The following is a 20,108-nucleotide window of genomic DNA, read 5'->3' as shown; positions in this document are numbered from 1 at the left end:
AGAGAGAGAGAGAGAGAGAGAGGCCTAGGGCAATATATTTAAATTGGATATTTTTGTTATTGCTTAAATAATATTTAACTAGTGTTTAATGTCATTTTTTTTTTATAACCAAATATGTTCTTTGTGTTTTGTAAATTTTTTTTTTAAATGCTAAAGTTATAACAAATTTTACAAACAATGTAGCAATAAATATGATTAGTGACATTTCAAGAAGATGATAAACAAGTATTTGAATGAATGATGTTGTCACATCAATTTATAAAGGCTTTAAAGTAAAATTTATGGAATTTCTAGCATTTTCCTATCTAAATTATTTATTGATTAGTAACACATATTTGTAAGACACATGTATTTAAAGTTGTATTATCTCTAGTATTACTAAATTCTGGTACTTCTTAAAAGTAGAGAAAAAAATTTAAAACTAATTTTTTTTCCTATATCTTCCAAAAAAATTTAAAAAATAAATAATTTTTGCACCAAAATTTTGGAGGCCTTTCTCTAGTAGGGGGCCAGAGGCTATGGCCTAAGTGGCTTAGGCCTAAGGCCAGTCCTAGATAATGGTACTTCATTCCCTCACATTTATGGTAAGGTCTACTCATTAAATTTATGGTCAGATCCACTAAGAATGTGAGAGGAAAGAGTGTCATCTCTTTGTTTTTCAAAGTACCTAAAATTTTTTCCCAATTGACATCTTTACAATGCTAGTTCTACAATCAATTTACACAACTTTCTATATGATAAGTTATGAGTAGTAAAGATATAAACCCATAAAACTCACATTATTATTATTATTATTTGGATTCACTACTTGCCACATGATTAGTTACGATAAAAGTAGTATAAAATGATTTGGAGCATTAGCATTAGGGAATGCTAATGCCATATGTAAGGTGTATTTGGCATTTTGAGCCCTAAAATGTATTGCATCAGGGAATTCTAAACCCAAGTATTGCAAATTTTTTTGCAATACTGCTACAGTACAATTCTAAAGATAGAATTGTACTGTAGCACTATTTTATAAATTTAAATAATATTTTATTCTCAACTCTGGAATGCTAGTCTATCTCTCTCAACTCTGGAATGCTCTCAACTCTCTCTCACTTTTATTCTTGTCGTTTTCTCATCTACCCTCTCAACCCTCTCTCATTTTTATTCTCATCAGTGTGATAATCTTTAGGCTGATTGTTTTCTGGGTATTTTCTTCATCGTTTTCTGGGTATTTTTTGTGGTTTCTAGTGGTGGAGATTGGTGAGTGGGTGTGGGTCAGGTGGAGATCGGCCAGTGGGTTTGTGACTGATGTGGGCGTGGGTCAGGTGGTGCAGCGGCGGCATGGGTTTCTTGAATTTGTCTACTGGGTATGTGCTAGATTTTGGTTTTGAAGTTTGAGTTATGGGTTATTGTTGGATTTTAGATTTTGTCCATGTGTGTTGTTGTAGATTCGGCATTGATAGATACTGAATTTGAGGCTGAATAAGATTATGGCTTCGGACCATTTCACCACCTCGCCGAAAATGAAGGCTCCGGCGGAAGTTAGAGAGATAGGAGAGAAAATATATAATTTTGGGATATATTATTTTAATGAGTAGAGTAGGGAAATAAAAGTTTGGGATGCTGAAGATATTGTAAAATAGTATGGTATAATGATAAAGTATCTTTTTGAAATGATAAAATAAAGTAGAATTGAAATTTTCAGATGCTAAATGCACTAATATAGCATTGCTATGTCACAAAGTCTTCACGGGATGCTTCTTGCGTGTTCTACTCAACTTCTACAGCTTACAGCGGATGAAAGAGAAAGAATCACGGGTCGCTGGCTAGCCATACCCAACGATGCGACAACATAACAACACCCCACGCCCAAAGGGAATCCCTAGTGGAATAGTTAAGGGAATCGTTAGTGTAAGGACACCTCTATGTGCTACTTAATGGACATCCACACATGTGTGTTTAATTTAATTTTTTTTCGGTTTTTATTATATTTTTTTTTCCCTAAGAAATTTATATGATAAATGGTTAATGTTTTTCGACTAAAGTTAACCTTATATACATAACGGTGGTATGGTCGATATGTATATCCTTTCATGATTTCTTCTTCTTCTTGTCATTTTTGTTTTTTGTTTTTGTAAACTCATGATTTCATCTTTTCTAAAAAGGAGTAAACAAAGTTTTCATAGATACTAAATCCCATATTAAAATTTCAAAAATTGAGTTGCCTTTAGTAGCAGTGAAAAATAGTCTATTTGATAAGAAGATGCATGCATGATGCATGGGTTGTTGTCCTTTTTAATAAAGTTTTTTTTCCCCTATTGATTGGCATGATTGACCCCCCCCCCCCCCACACACACACACACACACACACACACACAAATATATATATATATATATATTCAAAGTTAAAAATAAATAATCTAAAAGATGTAAAAACGTTGTTTTTATTTAAAAAAAAAAAAGATTTTCCGTTAGATTCTAAAAATTTAGAACAATTGGCAAACCATGAGCACAAATTTGTCTAAATATAAATTCTAGAGTCCATAAACTGCAAGTCAGAATACAAAAACAAAGAAAGTTCCAAGTTTAGGAATTTGAAACATGCCAGACTCAACCAATCGAGAAAATAGTTCGACCAATTGAACTGCATTTCTACAGAATTTTAATTAAAGCCCAACGGCTTATTGACCCATCAAGTGATTAAGGTTTTAGATCTAATAGACATAGTATTTAAGGAAAACTCTAAGACATGTTTTGTTATGACTTTGAAACTTCTCTTTTGAGATCTAAAATGTTTTGTGCATTCTCATTTCAAAGTCACTACTGAAAAATGGTCTACATACTATTAGAATCGATAAGCTGGAGTTGTTGCATACTAGTCATCAAAGGTGCTAGATTTAAACCTTTAAAGGTGGTATTGAAGTCATAAACTAGAGATTTATATGGGAGATCTAAAGCGTGAACTAGAGGTTCATGTGAGAGCAGATCCACATCAAAAAATTGTGAGGGGTTCAAAGCTCAGTCGAGTACCTGCAGTTAGATTTACTACAAATTGGTATTATTTACTGTAAATTTGAATTTCCCGCAGGATTTAGGAGTCTAAAAACTTTACATTTTCCATCATTCCTTTATACTTCCATCCCAAAATTTATTTGTACCTCAAACACCATTATAATTATTATTACTTTCGCCATCACAACTACAATCATCTCCATTACTACCACACCACCTCTGCTATGTCATTACCCCAACAATGTTACTGTCACCGTGCCCAGTGGGCCAATGGCCAACGCCTAAATACCAATATACCACAATTGCCACCACTACTACAACACTATTTTGACACCATCATCACTATTGACCCCCTCTCTACCGACTACCATTGCCATCGACGACACACTATTTACATAATTTTGAAAAACTTTAACAAATCAAAGTCAAAGTAATAATTTAATTTTATCAACAAAATTATGATAAGGTCTAACTACCATGAGATAAAATTAATAGTCTTTGAAAGTGACATTATATGGTATCTTATAAATAACTTATCCCCACTCGTAAAATTTATCCAAAAAAAAAGAAAACAAATTATAATTCAAAATAAAAAATAATTAAGTTTAGTGGGTTTCAATTAGTTTAACTAATAAAGTTTTCTAATGATAAATAGCAAAAATGAAAGAATCTATGTCAATTTTCTTCAATAAAATTACTAAATTATCCTCAACACAGACGTGTAAACGTCGAAACACGGAGTCTCGGGATTTTTAAAAAAATAACTACAAAACCCAAACAATATTATTAGTTAGCCAACGTTTCAAACATATTGCATTTCTAACAATTCGACTTCAGAGGAGTCGATTTTACTGTTCATATGACCTATTTTTTGCAATTTTTTTTACACAGAAACCGACTTCGTAAGAGTCGTTTTCTACACAAAGAAATCGACTTCAGTGAAGTCGACTTCTTTGTATAGAAAACGACTTCAATGAAGTCGGTTTCTTTGATATACCCAACCCAAAAACTTACACAATTTTTTCGTGTTCTTCCTTTCCTCCCCAAAATGCGCCTGGGTTTCTCCACTTCCAAGCCCCAAAAACCCATGAAAAAATCAAATCCAAAACAAATCAAACCCTCCACTGCTCCCGTGCTCATCGGGGTTTAGTGAATCGGCGTAGGTTCTTCGTTTGCTCGTCGGTGTTGCTGGGTTCGTCGGTCAGAATTGGCACCTGGGTTCGTCGGCAAGAAACCCAGGCGCCTGGGTTCGTTCGTTCTTCGTTCTTCATTCGCCTGGGTTCGTTCTTCTTCGTTCGGTGTTGCTGGGTTCTTCTTCGTTCTTCGTTCTCCTGGGTTCTTCGATCTTCGTTCGTGACCGACGGGGACTTCGGTCAGACTTCGTTCTTCATCACACAAAAAGCTTGATTGGTTGTAAATATATGCTAAGAAATCGACTCCTCTGGAGACGATTTCTGTACATAGAAATCGTCTCCTCTGGGGTCGATTTATCGAATTGTTAAAAATGAAATTAGTTTGAAAGTTTGCCTAACTAATGATATTGTTTGGGATTGATGGTTATTTTCTTAAAAAACCCCGGAGTCTCACCATGTGATGTTTGCATGCGATACACTCTACAAATGCCCTCAGAATAATAATGATAATTTTGACACGTGCGATCCCGCCCCTGGACAATTAAATTAAATCCCAATTCAGCTCCAAAAAAGCACTCACCAAACCAAATCAAACCAAAGGGAAAAAAGCAAACTCCTCCTTTCAAATACGTATTCCTCTAAAATCAAAATCTCTTCCATTTTGCATTTGAATTGAAAATTTTTATACATTTTCTCAGAGCTATTCATTTTTTTGTGTGCGTGGAATCTCAAAAATGGTGATTTTCGAAGCTAAGAAGAAGCGTGGAACGCTTGGATTCTGGTACTGCCTCTTCGTGATTTTGATTTCCACCGGGAGTTGGAATTGTGGTTGCAACGCGAGATCTGAGAAGGAAATCAGGGAGAGGTTCTACGGGAGCTTGTTGAACTCGTCCGCACCGGATTCCGGCGATGGTAGCATAGCCAAAATGTTCGATCGGGTCCTCGAGAAGGAGTTCTCCGAGAATGATCAGCCTGAAGGTCAGTTTGGTTTTTTGTTTTTTGTTTTGTGATTTTATATTTCTGAAAAATTTTAATTTAAGCTCTGTTTGGTTTCCGAGAAAATTTTTAAATGGATGTATTAGGCGCAACTCAGTAGAGGATAAGTAAATGCTTGAAGAAAAAAGAATTTTCTCTTTTTTTTTTTCTCAGCAACCAAACACACTACTTAAGGTTTGGAATAGAAAATATTGAAACAGTTTATTGCGACTGCATTGCTTAAGATAAATCGGCACTTTTAAATTTGAGTAGCTTCCATGAAGTAACCATGTATAATGCGGGCCCACTAGTGGTCATTGTCTTGTGCGCAATGGTGTATTGCTTGCTGAAATTGATACCGTGTCTGTGTGTACAAAAACGCCATGTCAAACTTCTTGTAGAATGGCAAAATACCCAACTAGGGTACTATACGAGTAAGGATCTATAAACCTCCAGACCCTATGTAGAACTTGAATACATAATATTTATGTGGTTCAAGTTGAAATTAACTGAAATATGGAATTGGGTTCAGATCAGTTTGGTAGGGTTATAGATTTATAGCTTTCTGCTAAGGTGCTTAAAAACGTCCAAGCCATCCAGTAAGGCCATTGCAAGATTGGAATTTGGTGTTGATGCAATTTTTTTTATCCGATGTTTTAGAGAGGGAAAAACGAGAATGGGGGAGGACTTTTATGGTATGGCATCACTAGTAGGAAGAGGTTTAATGTGAAGTCACATCTGAAAGGTCGCAACGGAGGAGGATGCAGTTCCAATGGAAGTTGGAAGGAAATGTGGCAATAACCATGGTTTTAAAAATTGGACCAAATGAAGAAATGAAAAGGGTGGTGGTCCTTGCGGTTGGATCAAGTGGTGGAATCTTTTTTTTTTTTTATAAGTAAATGATCTCATTAAAAAAGCACACATACAGGGAAAGTCCTAGTACACAGGAAGAATATAGAGGACGTGCCAAGAAGAAAAAAACACTACAAAGTATTAACTAAAATTTTTACAAGCTAGGAAGTCAATCAGATGCGAGGCAGTGAAAGATGTAGAAATTGATGTCCACTCATAGACCTGAGGAATAAAAACTTTAGTTGCACTATCAAATGCTCTTTCCCCCCAAATTAACGTCTATTTCTTTCTCTCTTAATGTTCCATATTAACCATAGTAGAATTGGTTTTTAAATCTCTCAACCATTAAGCCAACCAAAGTTCATTTTCCAACTAGCCAAAAGAGCAACTACTAAGCTCTACATCACCTAACTTACCCTACAAAGACATTAGAACATTTTCAACTTTTTTCTATTGGACAATGTTGAAATAAGTGGTTTACATATTTTCCATTAGATCTACACATGTAGCATCAATTCATAAATATTACTCCATGTTCCCTCAGATTGGTTGTTGTCAAAAATTTCTCCAATGCAGCAGTCTAGATGAAGAAGAAAACCTGCAAAGGAGCTTTCACATCTCGCTCTTCAGTTGCTTTTACAAGGAAAAATCTGGTTGCCCTTAATAGCAACATCTTGTAATAATTTTAAACCTAAAATCCATTTGTCTTTGAAGACAACTAAATTGGTTTATCCTTTCCCTCCTGTCTAACTTTAATACAGTAAAGATCATCCAAAGAAAATGTTACATAGATTCCAATTCCCAATCTTGGACTAGTTTGAGGAATAAACGGTTCCAATGAATGCATTAGTTCATTGGAAAAACATTAGTTACCATGGGAGTTGGGGCGTTTCCATGGAAAAGCATTTAAAAGCCAAGCTAAGGTCCCAACAAAAGTGGCATTCTTTCTTTGGGCTGCTTCTCTGGAGAAAATTCTTACAGTGGATAATCTGAGGAAGTGTAACATTATTCCTGAGAGTTGGTGCTATATTATGTGCAAGGGGGATGGGGAGATGGTGGAACATTTGTTGCTGCACTTTCCTTTTGACAGGGAATTATGGGATATGGTCTTCACACCTTTTGGAGTTTATTGGGTGATGCCTGGGAGGGTTTTCAATTTATTAGCTAGTTGGCAAGGTTGTTTTGGGCGACATTGAAACAGTGAGATTTGGAAGGCCATTCCTCATTGCTTGATGTGGTGCTTTTGGAGGGAGAGAAATGCTAGAAACTTAGGGTGTGAGAGGTTAACCTTAGATCTGAATTTTCATTTTCTGAGGACTTTGTTTGAATGGTCATTGGCCTTGGGGAAGTTTTCTTTTTCAAACTTATTAGAGTTTCTTGATCATTGTTCTTTTAAAGCTTAGATGCGATCTACATCTAGTATTCATCATGTGTACATAATGTTTCTTTATTATTCTATTAAAACTTATTACTTATTAAAAAAGGGTTCCAATGAATGCAATTGTTTGATCTTTCCATGTAATCTACAACTTAGGCATACCTATTCCTTACAATCACGAAACTTTCATGATATTTTACTTTAAAGGTAAACTTCCCTTCTGGCATTTGTGCCAGAAGGCCCAGAACCAGATCTTGGTAACATCTCTAGTTCAAATTTTGCGAATTTGACAAAGTTGTTCTCATCACTTATAATATCTTTCCATAGACATACCTTACTGCAATCTGCACACCAACCTCCACAAGATATTTAGTATCTATTTGACCTTGGACAACTTTGGGAGTTTTTGTGTTTGCTTGTAGTGGCTTAAGGTTTAGTAGGATTTGTGGATCTAGGATTTAGGGTTGCAGAAGAAGGGCTTAAAATTGGCTAGGGTTCAATGGCTTCTTTTTATGACTATATGATAGAGAAAGTACATGGCCTTTATAGTTTTTAGAGGCAAGAGGAAGGGCTTGACTTGGAGTTGTAAGGATGAGGATGGACAAGAGAAATTTATAGTTTTCAAGGGTTGTATGAATCGTGGTTTAAAAAACCAAATTGAATTGGTTGGTCGGATTGGGTTAACAGGGAACCGGCCACCAATCTGGTTTTTAAAGCCCAGAAAACTAGAAAAGTCAAATTTGGCCTTTGAACCTCTCAACTTGTAGTCCAACCGGCTGGTTTGAAGACTTGTTCACTGGTTGGATTTGGCTTTTTCCCCATTTTTTCCTGAGGAATAGTGGTCCAAACAAACTTAATCTATCGAAGGCTTTGCTGGAAGCCAAAGTCAGACCTTGTTCACTAAAATCCCAAGCCAATCTTGTTCATCAGAACTCAGATGCTTTTTTGAAACGTGGATGAATGAGTCATCACCAAATCAGAATTTCAAAGAGGAAGGAGAGAGACTGGGAGAAGGAGGGGGTTTTTATGACTCAACTCTAGAGAGAGAGAGAGAGATGTTTTTATTTTTATTTTTTCCTTTAATTGTAATGAATGTATTGTAATATAAATAAGTTCTTTTTCTTTAATAGTACTTCATTGGAAGCTCAAGGGTTAACATTTTAATAATTGAATGCGTATTGGTTTTGTTATTTTCTTTAATTGTACATGCCTAAAATATTCATGTGGATGTCATTTTTCTTTAATTGCATAAATATGTTAGACATTTAAAGATACTCTCACGTTGTACAAATATGCTAAAATATTTGAGATTAAAAAGAAAACATCTATTCACAATCCGTAATAGATGATGAAAATATCATCTTATCTTTAGATATTTTTTTAATTTTTAGTTAAGATTCTAATTACAAATTTATTTTATTTATTTTCATATAAATAAAATTTAATTAATTACCATGTCATCATGGTTCAACCCAAGGAAAAAAATTTATTTAATTATGATGCTCAATAACAATACCATAAGAAAGAGAAGAAGAAAAGAGAAAAAAAAGAGAGGAAACAGAACAATAAGGCCAGTGTGTCCTAATACTCAAACACTGAATATTTTTCTTTATTAATTCCATGTTTTCTTTGAGTATATTGAGCATAAATATATATGAGGACTCTTTCTTATACTATTGGTATTGGGATTCCTAGTTTGTCTAGTAAACTAAAAACCTAATAAGGTAATAAATACTGAAGACTAACTTGAAATTTAAAGAAAAACAAACCTAAGATTCTCCTAGAAATGGAATCCCCCGTTGTCTCCCTTTTTATTTGTGATAGTAATGGAGGCCCTGAGTAGATTGCTTTCTAAGTTGGTTTATGGGGAATATTTAAATGGGTTTTCAGTGGGTGAAAGAATGATTGCTTTGGTGCTGGTGTCCCATCTTTTGTTTGCTGATGGCACTTTAATTCTTTGCGCCAATGATCTGGAACAGCTTGGCCATTGGAAATGTGTTTTGCCTTGTTTCAAAGTTGGCTCAGGTTTAAAATAAATCTAGGAAAGCTTGAGATGGTTCCCATAGGGAAAGTCCACGAGATTGAAGCATTGGCTGGTGTACTTGGCTATAAGATATCTAGCTTGCTTTTGAAATACTTGAGTCCTCCTTTGGGTGAACTTTAAGTCCAAGGCTGACATAGGACAAATTAGGGAATATTTCTATGTGTGGTTGTGGTGGGTTAAGGTTTAGGTGGACTTGTAGAAATAGGATTTAGAGTTGTTAAGTTATGGTAGAAGAAAATATGTGGGGATTTAGGGTTTTGATATGTAAAACAAAGAGCTTAATTTGGGGTTGTAAGAAAGAAGAAAAAGAGAGATTTTTATTGTGTTTATGGGCTGTATGAATAGTACTTAAGAAAGAGAAGAAGAAAAGAAATACGTAATACTCAAAACATAATTAAAACATTTTTGAGTATAATAAGACACTTATATAGATCCTACATGTACCTTCTCCTAGTAGAACTAAGATTTCTACTTTGACCAGTAAACAAAACCCAAATTGAATTAAACCAAAGCCCATACATAAAGACCCACAAACTAAATAAGACTTACTTTTTAATAGAAGAAAACCATTACCCATATCTAACAATTGTAGAATTTCTAAAATACCCTTGACTCTAGAATAACCAAATAAAATATAAAAACCTAATTAAATACCATGGACTCTATGTTCTTGCAATTTATTATTGCTTGTCTTCCATGTCAAAATTTGATATACATGTCAGGAAAATTGTTTCTTTGCCTTCTATGGTTTGGCAGTGAAACGAAGCTAATTCTTGATTACTTTCCTTTTGATATATGTAAAATTTCATTTGTTTTGGAGAATGTCATGTATTCCATTCAATCCTGCTCTTCAATATTGATGATGTATGTTTGCCTATTTGCTTCAAATTTGGAATCCAGATATTGATTGAATCATGACGACAATTCTTGTAGTATTGCATTCTATTCCTTGGTGTTTGATATTTCATTGAACCCTAATTATTTAATATTTCATTCTGCTTCTGCTTTACTAGGATCTGATCGAAGCAGCTTCAACAACAGCGTAGCTGATCAACAGGTAGGTTGATTTTTCCTGTAAATCTGTTGGACGTGGTGCAATATTCACATAATTTTCTCACTTATGTAATGGGTTTGTGAAATCTATCTTTATTTCTCAAACTTGAACTTGGAAATTCAAACCCTGACCTTTTCCTTGTTTTGGAAAATTTTTCAACTTTTCTGATTGGTTTTGGCTTGAATTGGCATATAAAGGCTGATTCATATGCTCCATTGTGATGCAATTTGCTAGTATTCATAAATAAGTAAATAAATGGACAAATAAAAGAAGTTTTACTTGGGATCTGGCCTTTGTGTATACCTCCAAGTCATGCTTCCCAAATGGCTAGTCCACAGAGTAGCTGAACACTGCTTCATCTACAAATCACATGATAGTATGAAAACTGGGTGATGTTTGTTGTTGTAAATTTCTTCCCGGTTGAACTGTTTGGCTCTAACATTCTTTAATTGTGTTTTCCACATTAAATATGAGTCTCGATTATGTTTCACAGGCTGTGCTGGAGACTGTAGCTAAAATCACTCATGAGAAGACCAAGAAAAATGATACACAGGAGGCAAAGTATGGGAATGTATATAATACATTGTGAAAATATGTTGAATATACATGTATATTTTTTTTAATTTATAACATTACCCAAACAACATGTGTATCAGTGGCACAAGAGCATTCCAGCTCCAAGATGTTTTTTCCCTAGAGAATGAGGATTCTGATGATGTGGAAACCTTGATTGACAAAAAGGTGCGCTAAAACTTTGGGAGAGTCATAGCTGTTCATGCTCTAAATTTCATCCTCGCTAACTTGCTTCTCTTACATGATGGCAGGACAATGTGTTTGTGATGTCTAACAAGAAATCCAAGTATCCAGTACTACAAGTAGATTTGAGGTCAATATCCTTTATTTCTTTTCTCCTTATTGTAAATCATGATAAATTCAGGGGCGGTCTGGCTCAAAATTCAAAATTGATTTTTGAATACCATTTTCTTAATTGAGGGTCCGTTTGAAATCCGCTTATTTTGCTGAAACTGAAAACTTTTTGTTGAAAGTATTGTAGATAAAGGTAAAAGTTAGTTGAAATAGTACAGTGGAACTCATGAATAGTACAAAAAGTGCAGTGGGGCCCATAAATAGTAGCAAAAATAAGCTGAATAGTAAAATAAGCTGACAAAAAATAAACTATTCAAATAGACACTGAATTTGAAGTTGGCAAAAAGTTGCTTTTTGGTTTGTTTGTTTGTTAATTGGCAGTTATTTTATATTATTTTATTTTATATTTTTTAAAATGGAATATGTTGTCTCATCTCATAAGAAAACATTGCCATTTTCAAGTATGGGAAGTTTATTTATTTATTTATTTTTAAAGATTTTAAAACCAAGGCTCTCTCTTATTTCTGTCTTTTCAGAAATTGAAAATGTCATTTATATGCTGGAGTTCGCCATCACAGATAGTGTTTATTTTTTTAAATTTCTCCAACAAGGCTTTTCCCCAAACTTACACTATAGTTTGGAATTACAATCTGTTTTTTATTTAGGGTTAGTCAGTTCTTGAAAACAATGGTTGAAGTTGTTTAGTTTATATTTTATATGCCGCTTGAGATTTATGCCTCATTAGTTCTGTTTTACATTCTGGCAGATTGATCTCAGACTTGGTGGTTGTCATAGTTACTGCTGCTATTGGTGGAATTATCTTTTCCTGTTTGGGGCAACCAGTTTGTATTCATATTTTTTAGCTTTATTTATTTTTTGACTAATTGCATTGCATTTATGTCCAAGTATATAAAGTGATTTATGTGGTACAATGTTTGAAATGTTCTTTTGTTCGTTTTTGATAAATATGGTAGGTTATTGTGGGATATCTACTTGCTGGTTCGGTTATTGGACCAGGAGGCCTGAAATTCATTAGTGAAATGGTACAGGTATGTTGTTTTTAACAGCCCTAGAACAATATTTCTTGAAGTTAGAACGCTTTGTTCTATCATCATTTCTCAAGTTCTTACTTTTATTTTATTAAAACGTTTCCTTACTGATATTGTTTTCAGAAATTCACTCCAAAAGGTTATTCACTCTTCTAAATGCCCTTGACATAGATACAAAAAAGTATTAAACTAGGGACAAAGTTTGTCTCCAAATTGGTTTGGAGTTATCTCTTCCAACTTATTACGTGGCGATTTATAAGACTATGTGTATTATTTAACAAGCCACATGACTCATTAAAAAAGTCATATAGCTAACACTACACGTGGATGGTTTCTTTAATCATCACATAGTAGGTTGGAAGAAGATAGCTCCAAACTGGTTTGGAGCCAAACTTTTTCCTTAAACTAGAGGTCAAAATAGTAACTTTGATAGAATATGAAAAGTTCTCACTAACCACACTTCCTGAAGATTTTCTCCATTTACACACCAAATTACCGATTTTTTTGGCATTATTCTGTATTACGCTCCGTTAAAGACGATAATTAAGTAATATAGAGAAGTAGAAGCATGAAAGAGAGAAGAACACAAGGGATTTTGTGGTTCGGCCAATGGCCTACATTCACAAAATAAAGCCCTAGTTGCTACATTATTACTGTATACTCAAGTCAATAATTACGATGAACCTTTAACAAGGTATATATAGAAACTAGAAGATAGGGTTAGCCCAACATGGGTTTTCAACATAACTGGGCCTCTTGGGCCATTACATCAACATAAACTCAATACTTTAACACGCTCCATTACCTATAACTAGGGTGACTACCTAGGTAACAGTAGTCATTAGATAGAGGAAGTCACCAAGATGAGGAGCATGCACACATTGCACATGCTTCAGTACAATAGCCTATATTCACATGCAAAATCTTAGTAAGTGTTAGAATATTAGTTAAATAATTTAGTGCGTGCTATCATCTTCTAGTTGGCCATAGTGAGCAATTTTTCCCTTGAAAAAGCATTTGGAAGTAGAAGATTCCTTGTAGAGTGGCTTTCTTTGTATGGATTACTGCCTTGGGGAAATGTCTGACAATTGACAATTTAAGGAAAAGAAAGGTATGCATTTTGGACTGGTGTTATATGTGCAAGTGCAATAGTGAAACTGTTGACCATCTATTCTTCACTGTCCGGTTGCTCTGGAGTTGTGGGATATGATTTTTGGTTTATTTGGAGTTTGTTGGGTTATGCCAATGTCTGTTGTTGAGCTTCTTGCTTGCTGGCAAGGTCGATTTGGTCGCCATCGTAATGGAGATATATGGATTGTTATTCCTCATTGTTTGATGTGGTGTATTTGGAAGGAAATAAATAGTATGTGTTTTGAAGATAATGAGCGTTCTATGCCTGATCTCAAGCTTCTATTTTTCAGAATCTTATTGGACTGGTTCTCAGTGTGGAGAAACCAACCTTTTTCTTCAATTTTGGATTTACTTGATTTATGTAATTTTTGTATTTGATATGTACACCCCTGTATACTCTTTGTGTACTTGGGTTTTTTATTTTATTTATTTATTTTTTTTATATATCAATAAATCTTTATTACTTATCAATTAAAAAAAAAAAAATCATGGTATTAGAGCAAAGTGGTTTTGAAAAGTTTGAATTGTGTCTTTGCTCTACCTCCCATTTAAAAATTTAAAAATCTCATGTGTCGAGTCCCACTTATTAAGGGTTAGTCTTGGTCTGCACTTGAAGGGGTGTGATAGAATATTTAGAAAAGCTGGAGATAATGGTGGGTGATTTTTCTGTATCAGTTCGATGGCAGGGTTTGGGGGATGGTTTTATTTGGGCTTGCTCTGGGGTTTATGGCCCGAATGATAATAACTTGAGGGGGCAGTTGTGGGATGAGTTGATTGGAATTCAGCAACTTTGGGAAGTTCCATGGTGTTACATAGGGGATTTCAACATTGTTCGGTACCCTAGTGAACGGTTGGGGGGATCTCGTCTTACCTCAGCTATGGAAAATTTTTCTCAGTTCATTGAGGAGCTTAGCTTGATAGATTTGCCACTGGAAGGAGGGAGTTATATTTGGTCAAGTGGCTCAAATCAGCCTTAGATGTCTAGGATAGATAGGGTCCTGGTTTCTCATGATTGGGAGGACCACTATTCAGATGTGACCCAATGGGTTTTTAACTAGCCCTATTTCAGACCACTTCCCCATTTTAGTGGAGGTAGGAGGGATATTAAGGGGGAAAAGTCCTTTTAGGTTCGAGAACATGTAGTTAAAGTCGGATGGGTTCAAAGATAGGGTTCTTTCTTGGTGGAATCGCTATTCTTTCTCAGGTACCCCAAGTTTTGTTCTTGCCAAGAAACTGAAGGCATTGAAGGAAGATATTATTCAATGGAATCGGAGTGAGTTTGGAAATGTCGTGTGTCAGAAAAAAGAACTGTTGGAGGCTTTGAAATTATAGGATGTTAAGGAAGGGGAGCTCGGCCTTTCTGAAGTGGAGTTAGGTGAGAGGGCTGTGTTGAGATCTCAAATACAGAACCTTCTCTCTTTGGAAGAAATCTCGTGGAGACAGAAGTCGAGGATGCTTTGCATTAAGGAAGGAGACAACAATACCAAAATTTTCCACAAGATGGCCAATTCTCGGAGAATGCATAATCATATTAGTATGTTGGAGGTGGATGGGGTTATCTATGAGGACGAATTCGAGATGGTCGACCAAGCTATACAGTTTTATAAAAAATTGTACAAGGAGACTGAGGAGTGGAGGTCTTGTGTGAAAGGTTTGGAGTTTGATCAAATAGAGGGGCTGGAAAGGGACTGGCTTGAACGGAGGTTTGATCGGGAGGAGATTCTTAGAGTTGTCAAAGAGATGGAAGGAAATAAAGCACTAGGCCCTGATGGTTTCTCTTTGGCTTTCTATCACAATTGTTGGGATGTTATGGAAAGAGATGTCTTAGCCGTGTTTGAAGAGTTTTATCAACACAGTAAGTTTGAAAAATCTCTTAATGCAACTTTCATAGCCTTAATCCCTAAGAAGAATGGTGCTTCGAATATTCGAGATTTTAGACCTATTAGTTTGGTGGGGGGTGTTTACAAGATTTTGGTTAAGGTGTTGGCAAACCGCCTAAAAGAGGTATTGGATCAGCTGATATCGGAGTCTCAGAATAGTTTTGTGGGTGGTAGACAGATACTTGATTCAGTTCTCATTGCTAATGAGTGTGTTGATAGTAGGGTGAAGAGTATGATTCCGGGGGTTATTTGTAAATTAGACATTGAGAAAGTCTATGACCATGTGAACTGGGAGGCTTTTCTTGATTTGGTGAAGAGAATGGGATTTGGGGTAAGGTGGTGTAGGTAGATCTGCACTTGTATATCTACAGCCCAATTCTCAGTCTTGTTTAATGGGTCTCCAGCTGATTTCTTTAGGAGCTCGAGGGGACTGAGACAAGGGGACTCGCTATCCCCTGTGTTGTTTCTGATTATGATGGAGGTTTTTAGTAAGATGATGAAAAAAGTTGAAGGGGCAGGTTTGTTTCGAGGCTTTAGGGTTGATGGTAGACGGGGTGGAGGGGTATGTGTCTCACATCTTTTGTTCGCGGATGATACGATTCTCTTTTGCGATACTAATGAGGAGCAAATTCTACATGTTAGGATGCTTCTTCTTTGTTTCCAGGTAGTGACAAGTTTGAAGGTTAATGTGCTAAAGAGTGAGATGATTCCCATTGGGGAGGTTCCTAATGTCCGTGTCTTGGCAGAGATTTTGGGTTGTTGGGTCTTTGCCTATGACCTATCTTGGTATGCCTTTGGGGGCGTCCCACAAGTCCCCTACTGTTTGGAATCCTATCTTGGAGAAAATTGAGCATAAGTTGGCCGGTTGGAAGAAGATGTATTTGTCTAAAGGTGGTAGACTAACATTGCTTAAAAGCACATTATCTAGTCTCCCCACTTATTATTTATCACTTTTCACCATTCCTACGTATGTGGCTAATAAAATTGAGAGGTTGCAAAGGGATTTTTTTGTGGGGGGCCTCCAAGTTACACTTGTTGGGATGGGACAAGGTGTGTGTACCTTTGCAAAATGGTGGGTTAGGAGTAAGGAAATTAACTACTTTCAATAAAGCCTTACTTGGGAAGTGTTTATGGAGGTTTGGGAATAAGGAGACAAGGCTTTGGAGAAGGGTTGTAGCTCTCAAGTTTGGGGAAGAATGGGGGGGGATGGACTTCCAAGCTAGGTAGAGGGGTTCATGTGTGTGGCTTGTGGAGAAGTATTCGCATGGGATGGGAGGAGTTTAGCAAGAATATTCGCTTTGAGGTAGGGATGGGGGATAGAGTGAAGCTTTGGACAGATCAATGGTGTGGGGATTCTCCACTTCAATTGACTTTTCTGAATGTGTATGGGATTGCCTCGAATAAAGGGGCATCGATGGCCTCTTCTCTTGAACGGTTGGGGATTGAGGAGTGGAGAAGTTGGGATGTTCATTTTATTCGGAGACCAAATGATTGGGAAATGGGTGGGGTGGAAGGTTTTCTCTGCACCTTGGGCTCAAATCTTTTCCCTACTGAGAGCGAAGATCGTATGCGATGGAAGTTGACAAAGAATGGGGACTTTGATATTCGATCGTTCTACAATAAGTTAAGAAGCTCCTTGCCCATTATTTTTCCTTGGAAAGGTGTTTGGCAGGTTAAGGCTCCTTGGCGTGTTTCCTTCTTTGTGTGGACTGCTGTATGGGATAGGATCCTTACAGGTGATAATTTGAGGGGTAGATGGGATTTTGTCGATTGGTGTATCATGGGTTGCAGTAATGGGGAGACGGTGGGTCATTTATTACTACATTGTGGAAAGGCTTATTGGTTGTGGAGCTTGGTGTTTAGATCTTTTGGGTTTTCTTGGGTCTTGCCAAGATCGGTTGTAGAAACTCTTTTTAGTTGGTGGAATTGGCCTAGAAAACATTTGTCTAGCATTTGAAATTTAGCTCCATTGTGCTTGATGTGGTGTCTTTGGAGGGAGCGAAATAGGAGGACGTTTGAGGACATAGATAGTTCGGATGACCAGCTTTTGGCCTCTTTCAGTGGCAATTTGTTTGACTGGTCTAGGGTTTGGAGACTCATCCCTAGTGATTCTCTCCCTATGTTCTTTAGCTCTTTTCTGTGTACTTAGTTCCTTTTCCTTTCTTTTTCTTTACTCTCTTTCTTTTCCCTTTGTATTTTTCTCTCTGCCTTATGTTTTTCTGCATAAGGTAGTGTTCTTGAATATAAATCTTTATTACTTATCCAAAAAAAAATAAAATAAAAATAAATTCACGATTTCCTAACAACTTAAGTTTTTGGGCAATTGGTAATTTATCATAAAGAAATCAAGTGCAACAGTCTATATCCATGTGCTATGTAGCATGGAGTGACTATGATAGACTCAATTGAGTTAAAGCAAGTCATATTATGGGAATTTCATGTGCAATGATTTGGTCTACCATTTACCTGGAACCAATGATCTACAATGACAAGTTCTCTTCTCTCTCTCTCTATTTAATTACAGGTTGAAACTGTTGCACAGTTTGGTGTTGTCTTTCTTCTTTTTGCTTTAGGGCTGGAATTCTCTTTGACAAAGGTATATTGTTCTCACTTCCTGGATTGGGAAGTCTTTTTCTACCCCGTATTTCACTGTAGCTTATTTTGACAGTTATGTAATAACTAATAATACGCTTCCCTTTTGTGGTTTAACTTGTGTGTGTTGCAGTTAAAAGTTGTGGGACCTGTTGCGGTTCTTGGGGGGATGCTTCAGATCTTCATATTTATGTTTTTGTGTGGCATACTTGCCATGGTATACTTTGAGAGTATCTAATCTGAATTTTGTTCATTTTGATTAGTTACAATTTTGTTCAAAACAGATGCTAAGCTTGAACATCTGCTAATATTGCAGTTATTTGGAGCAAATTTGTCTGAAGGTGTATTTGTTGGTGCATTCTTATCGATGTCGTCAACAGCAGTGGTATCTCTCTAGAGACCTTTTCATGACACAACTTTTTCTTTTTTACCCTTTTTTTTTGAGAAAGTTTTCTTTTTTACCTGGTTGCTGCTTGCTTAAATTTTTAGTGCTTTCCATGCTTTTCTTATTGTCCTTACCAGGTGGTAAAGTTTCTGGTGGAACGGAATAGTAGTAATTCTCTTCATGGTCAAGTTACAATTGGGACACTTATTTTTCAGGTATCTTATAAATCATTAATCAGATTGTAGATCTCAGAGTTTAAATACACAGAGGTAGGAAGCCTGATTTTATGGTTTTCATCCATTCCTTGTTCACCTTGGATTATTTCAGGACTGTGCTGTTGGTCTACTGTTTGCCTTGCTCCCAGTTTTGGGTGGTAATGGTGGTCTTTTGCAGGGAATGATTTCAATGGGAAAAGTGTAAGTCTGTTCATGAGCAGTTTTTGTTTTTGTTTTTTGGTTTTTCTCCCCATTTAATTTACTGAGGACTCATGATTTAAAATTTTCTTTCAGAGTTCAAGCTTTTAGTTATTTTGAAATATAGTTGTGTTTTTGCATGACCAAGAAAAGGGTGTCAACACCAGCATGTAAATTAGTCAATTATCTCGCGGCAACCGGTTTGTTTTGTTGGCATCAACACCATCATCTTTATTGAATATGGCCTGTTTCTTTTGTTGACATCAGGCTGCTAGTGCTGTCGATATATATCTCTGCTGCATCTGTATTGTCTTGGTCGTTTGTTCCCCGCTTTCTAAAACTGATGATGCAGCTATCATCCCAAGTAAGTTATAAACAACATTAGCTACATTCATGGATTGACTAGTATTTCTGTAATTTCATTTTGTTTCCCTTTTATGATCCAGACAAATGAACTTTATCAGCTTGCTGCTGTGGCTTTCTGCCTATTATCTGCATGGGTGAGTTCCAGATGGTTATCTTTCATATTAAGACTAATGACTGTTCATCATTTTGCATTTTCATAATGCATCCTGCCTGCTTCTGGCCTGTTATTTCTGTGACAATAGTTATTCTATTTGTGGTGATCTCCTTTGTACAATGTGCTCTATATTTTCAATTGCCTGATTTATTGTACAGTTATGTGACTAAGTAGATGTAGTTGAATTCTACCAAAAGTTTTGGGAGATGGGAAAATGTTTTGTTTAAATTTGTAGAAAAGGGCATGAATCTTCTATATTGAGGTAGAAGAGAAGGTAAAGTTGATGAACTGTAAAATGAGATTGACAGGGATGAGCGTAGACCCAAGGAGCAAAATGAGCTCTAGAGACAAGATGTTTTCCCTGTTCTAGAGAAGCACTGGTGGCTCCATTGAATCAAAATCCTTTGAAAATACTTTGGTGGAGTTTGTTAGAAGTATGTGATTAAATGATTAAATTTTTCATATTTCAATAGTTTAAACTTTTGGAAAAATTGGTAATTTAACAGAGTTGGATATTCATGTTTAGGTTTTTAAGAGAGGACATTATTTTTTATATTCTATCTTCTTGGGTCGAGAAAACAATAGGTGGCTTTTAGAAACTTTGGCGGACCTTGCAACAGTTGATTAGACCAAGGGCTTCATGAGGAAAGCCAGATAGGGAAACAGAGCTTTTTGGCATGGATGATATTTGGCATTAGATGAGTTAGTGGGAATAGGGAAGACTTAGGTGAAAATGATGCTAAAAAGGTAAGAAAGTGATGCAGCTATAGAGGATTACTTTGCTAATACTTTGCAAATCAGCTATTTAAGAATTATCTTATGGGGTCAGTGTGTG

At 36.0% G+C, this 20,108-nt stretch overlaps 1 protein-coding gene across 2 annotated transcripts in view; it reads left to right on the top strand.

Annotated features, from left to right (window-relative positions):
• The first annotated feature begins 4,695 nt into the window (after positions 1–4,695).
• LOC111992957 (K(+) efflux antiporter 5) overlaps positions 4,696–20,108 on the top strand; it is a 30,401-nt gene continuing 14,988 nt past the window's right edge. For both annotated transcript variants that reach the window (XM_024024805.2, XM_024024804.2), the window contains exons 1-14: positions 4,696–5,111; positions 10,396–10,439; positions 10,930–10,997; positions 11,093–11,177; positions 11,261–11,322; positions 12,070–12,145; positions 12,278–12,352; positions 17,888–17,959; positions 18,089–18,172; positions 18,272–18,340; positions 18,478–18,555; positions 18,668–18,756; positions 19,021–19,117; positions 19,200–19,253. In XM_024024805.2, the coding sequence (XP_023880573.1) occupies positions 4,868–5,111; positions 10,396–10,439; positions 10,930–10,997; positions 11,093–11,177; positions 11,261–11,322; positions 12,070–12,145; positions 12,278–12,352; positions 17,888–17,959; positions 18,089–18,172; positions 18,272–18,340; positions 18,478–18,555; positions 18,668–18,756; positions 19,021–19,117; positions 19,200–19,253 (1,197 nt within the window). In that variant the 5' untranslated portion in view covers positions 4,696–4,867. The remainder of the gene's footprint in view (positions 5,112–10,395; positions 10,440–10,929; positions 10,998–11,092; positions 11,178–11,260; positions 11,323–12,069; positions 12,146–12,277; positions 12,353–17,887; positions 17,960–18,088; positions 18,173–18,271; positions 18,341–18,477; positions 18,556–18,667; positions 18,757–19,020; positions 19,118–19,199; positions 19,254–20,108) is intronic.

This window comes from Quercus suber, unplaced genomic scaffold (genome assembly GCF_002906115.3).
Source record: "Quercus suber isolate HL8 unplaced genomic scaffold, Cork oak 2.0 scaffold_143, whole genome shotgun sequence".
Taxonomy (NCBI): Eukaryota; Viridiplantae; Streptophyta; class Magnoliopsida; order Fagales; family Fagaceae; genus Quercus; species Quercus suber.
The sequence above is the reverse complement of the archived record's forward strand: the minus strand, read 5'-3'. Positions and strand labels throughout refer to the sequence as shown.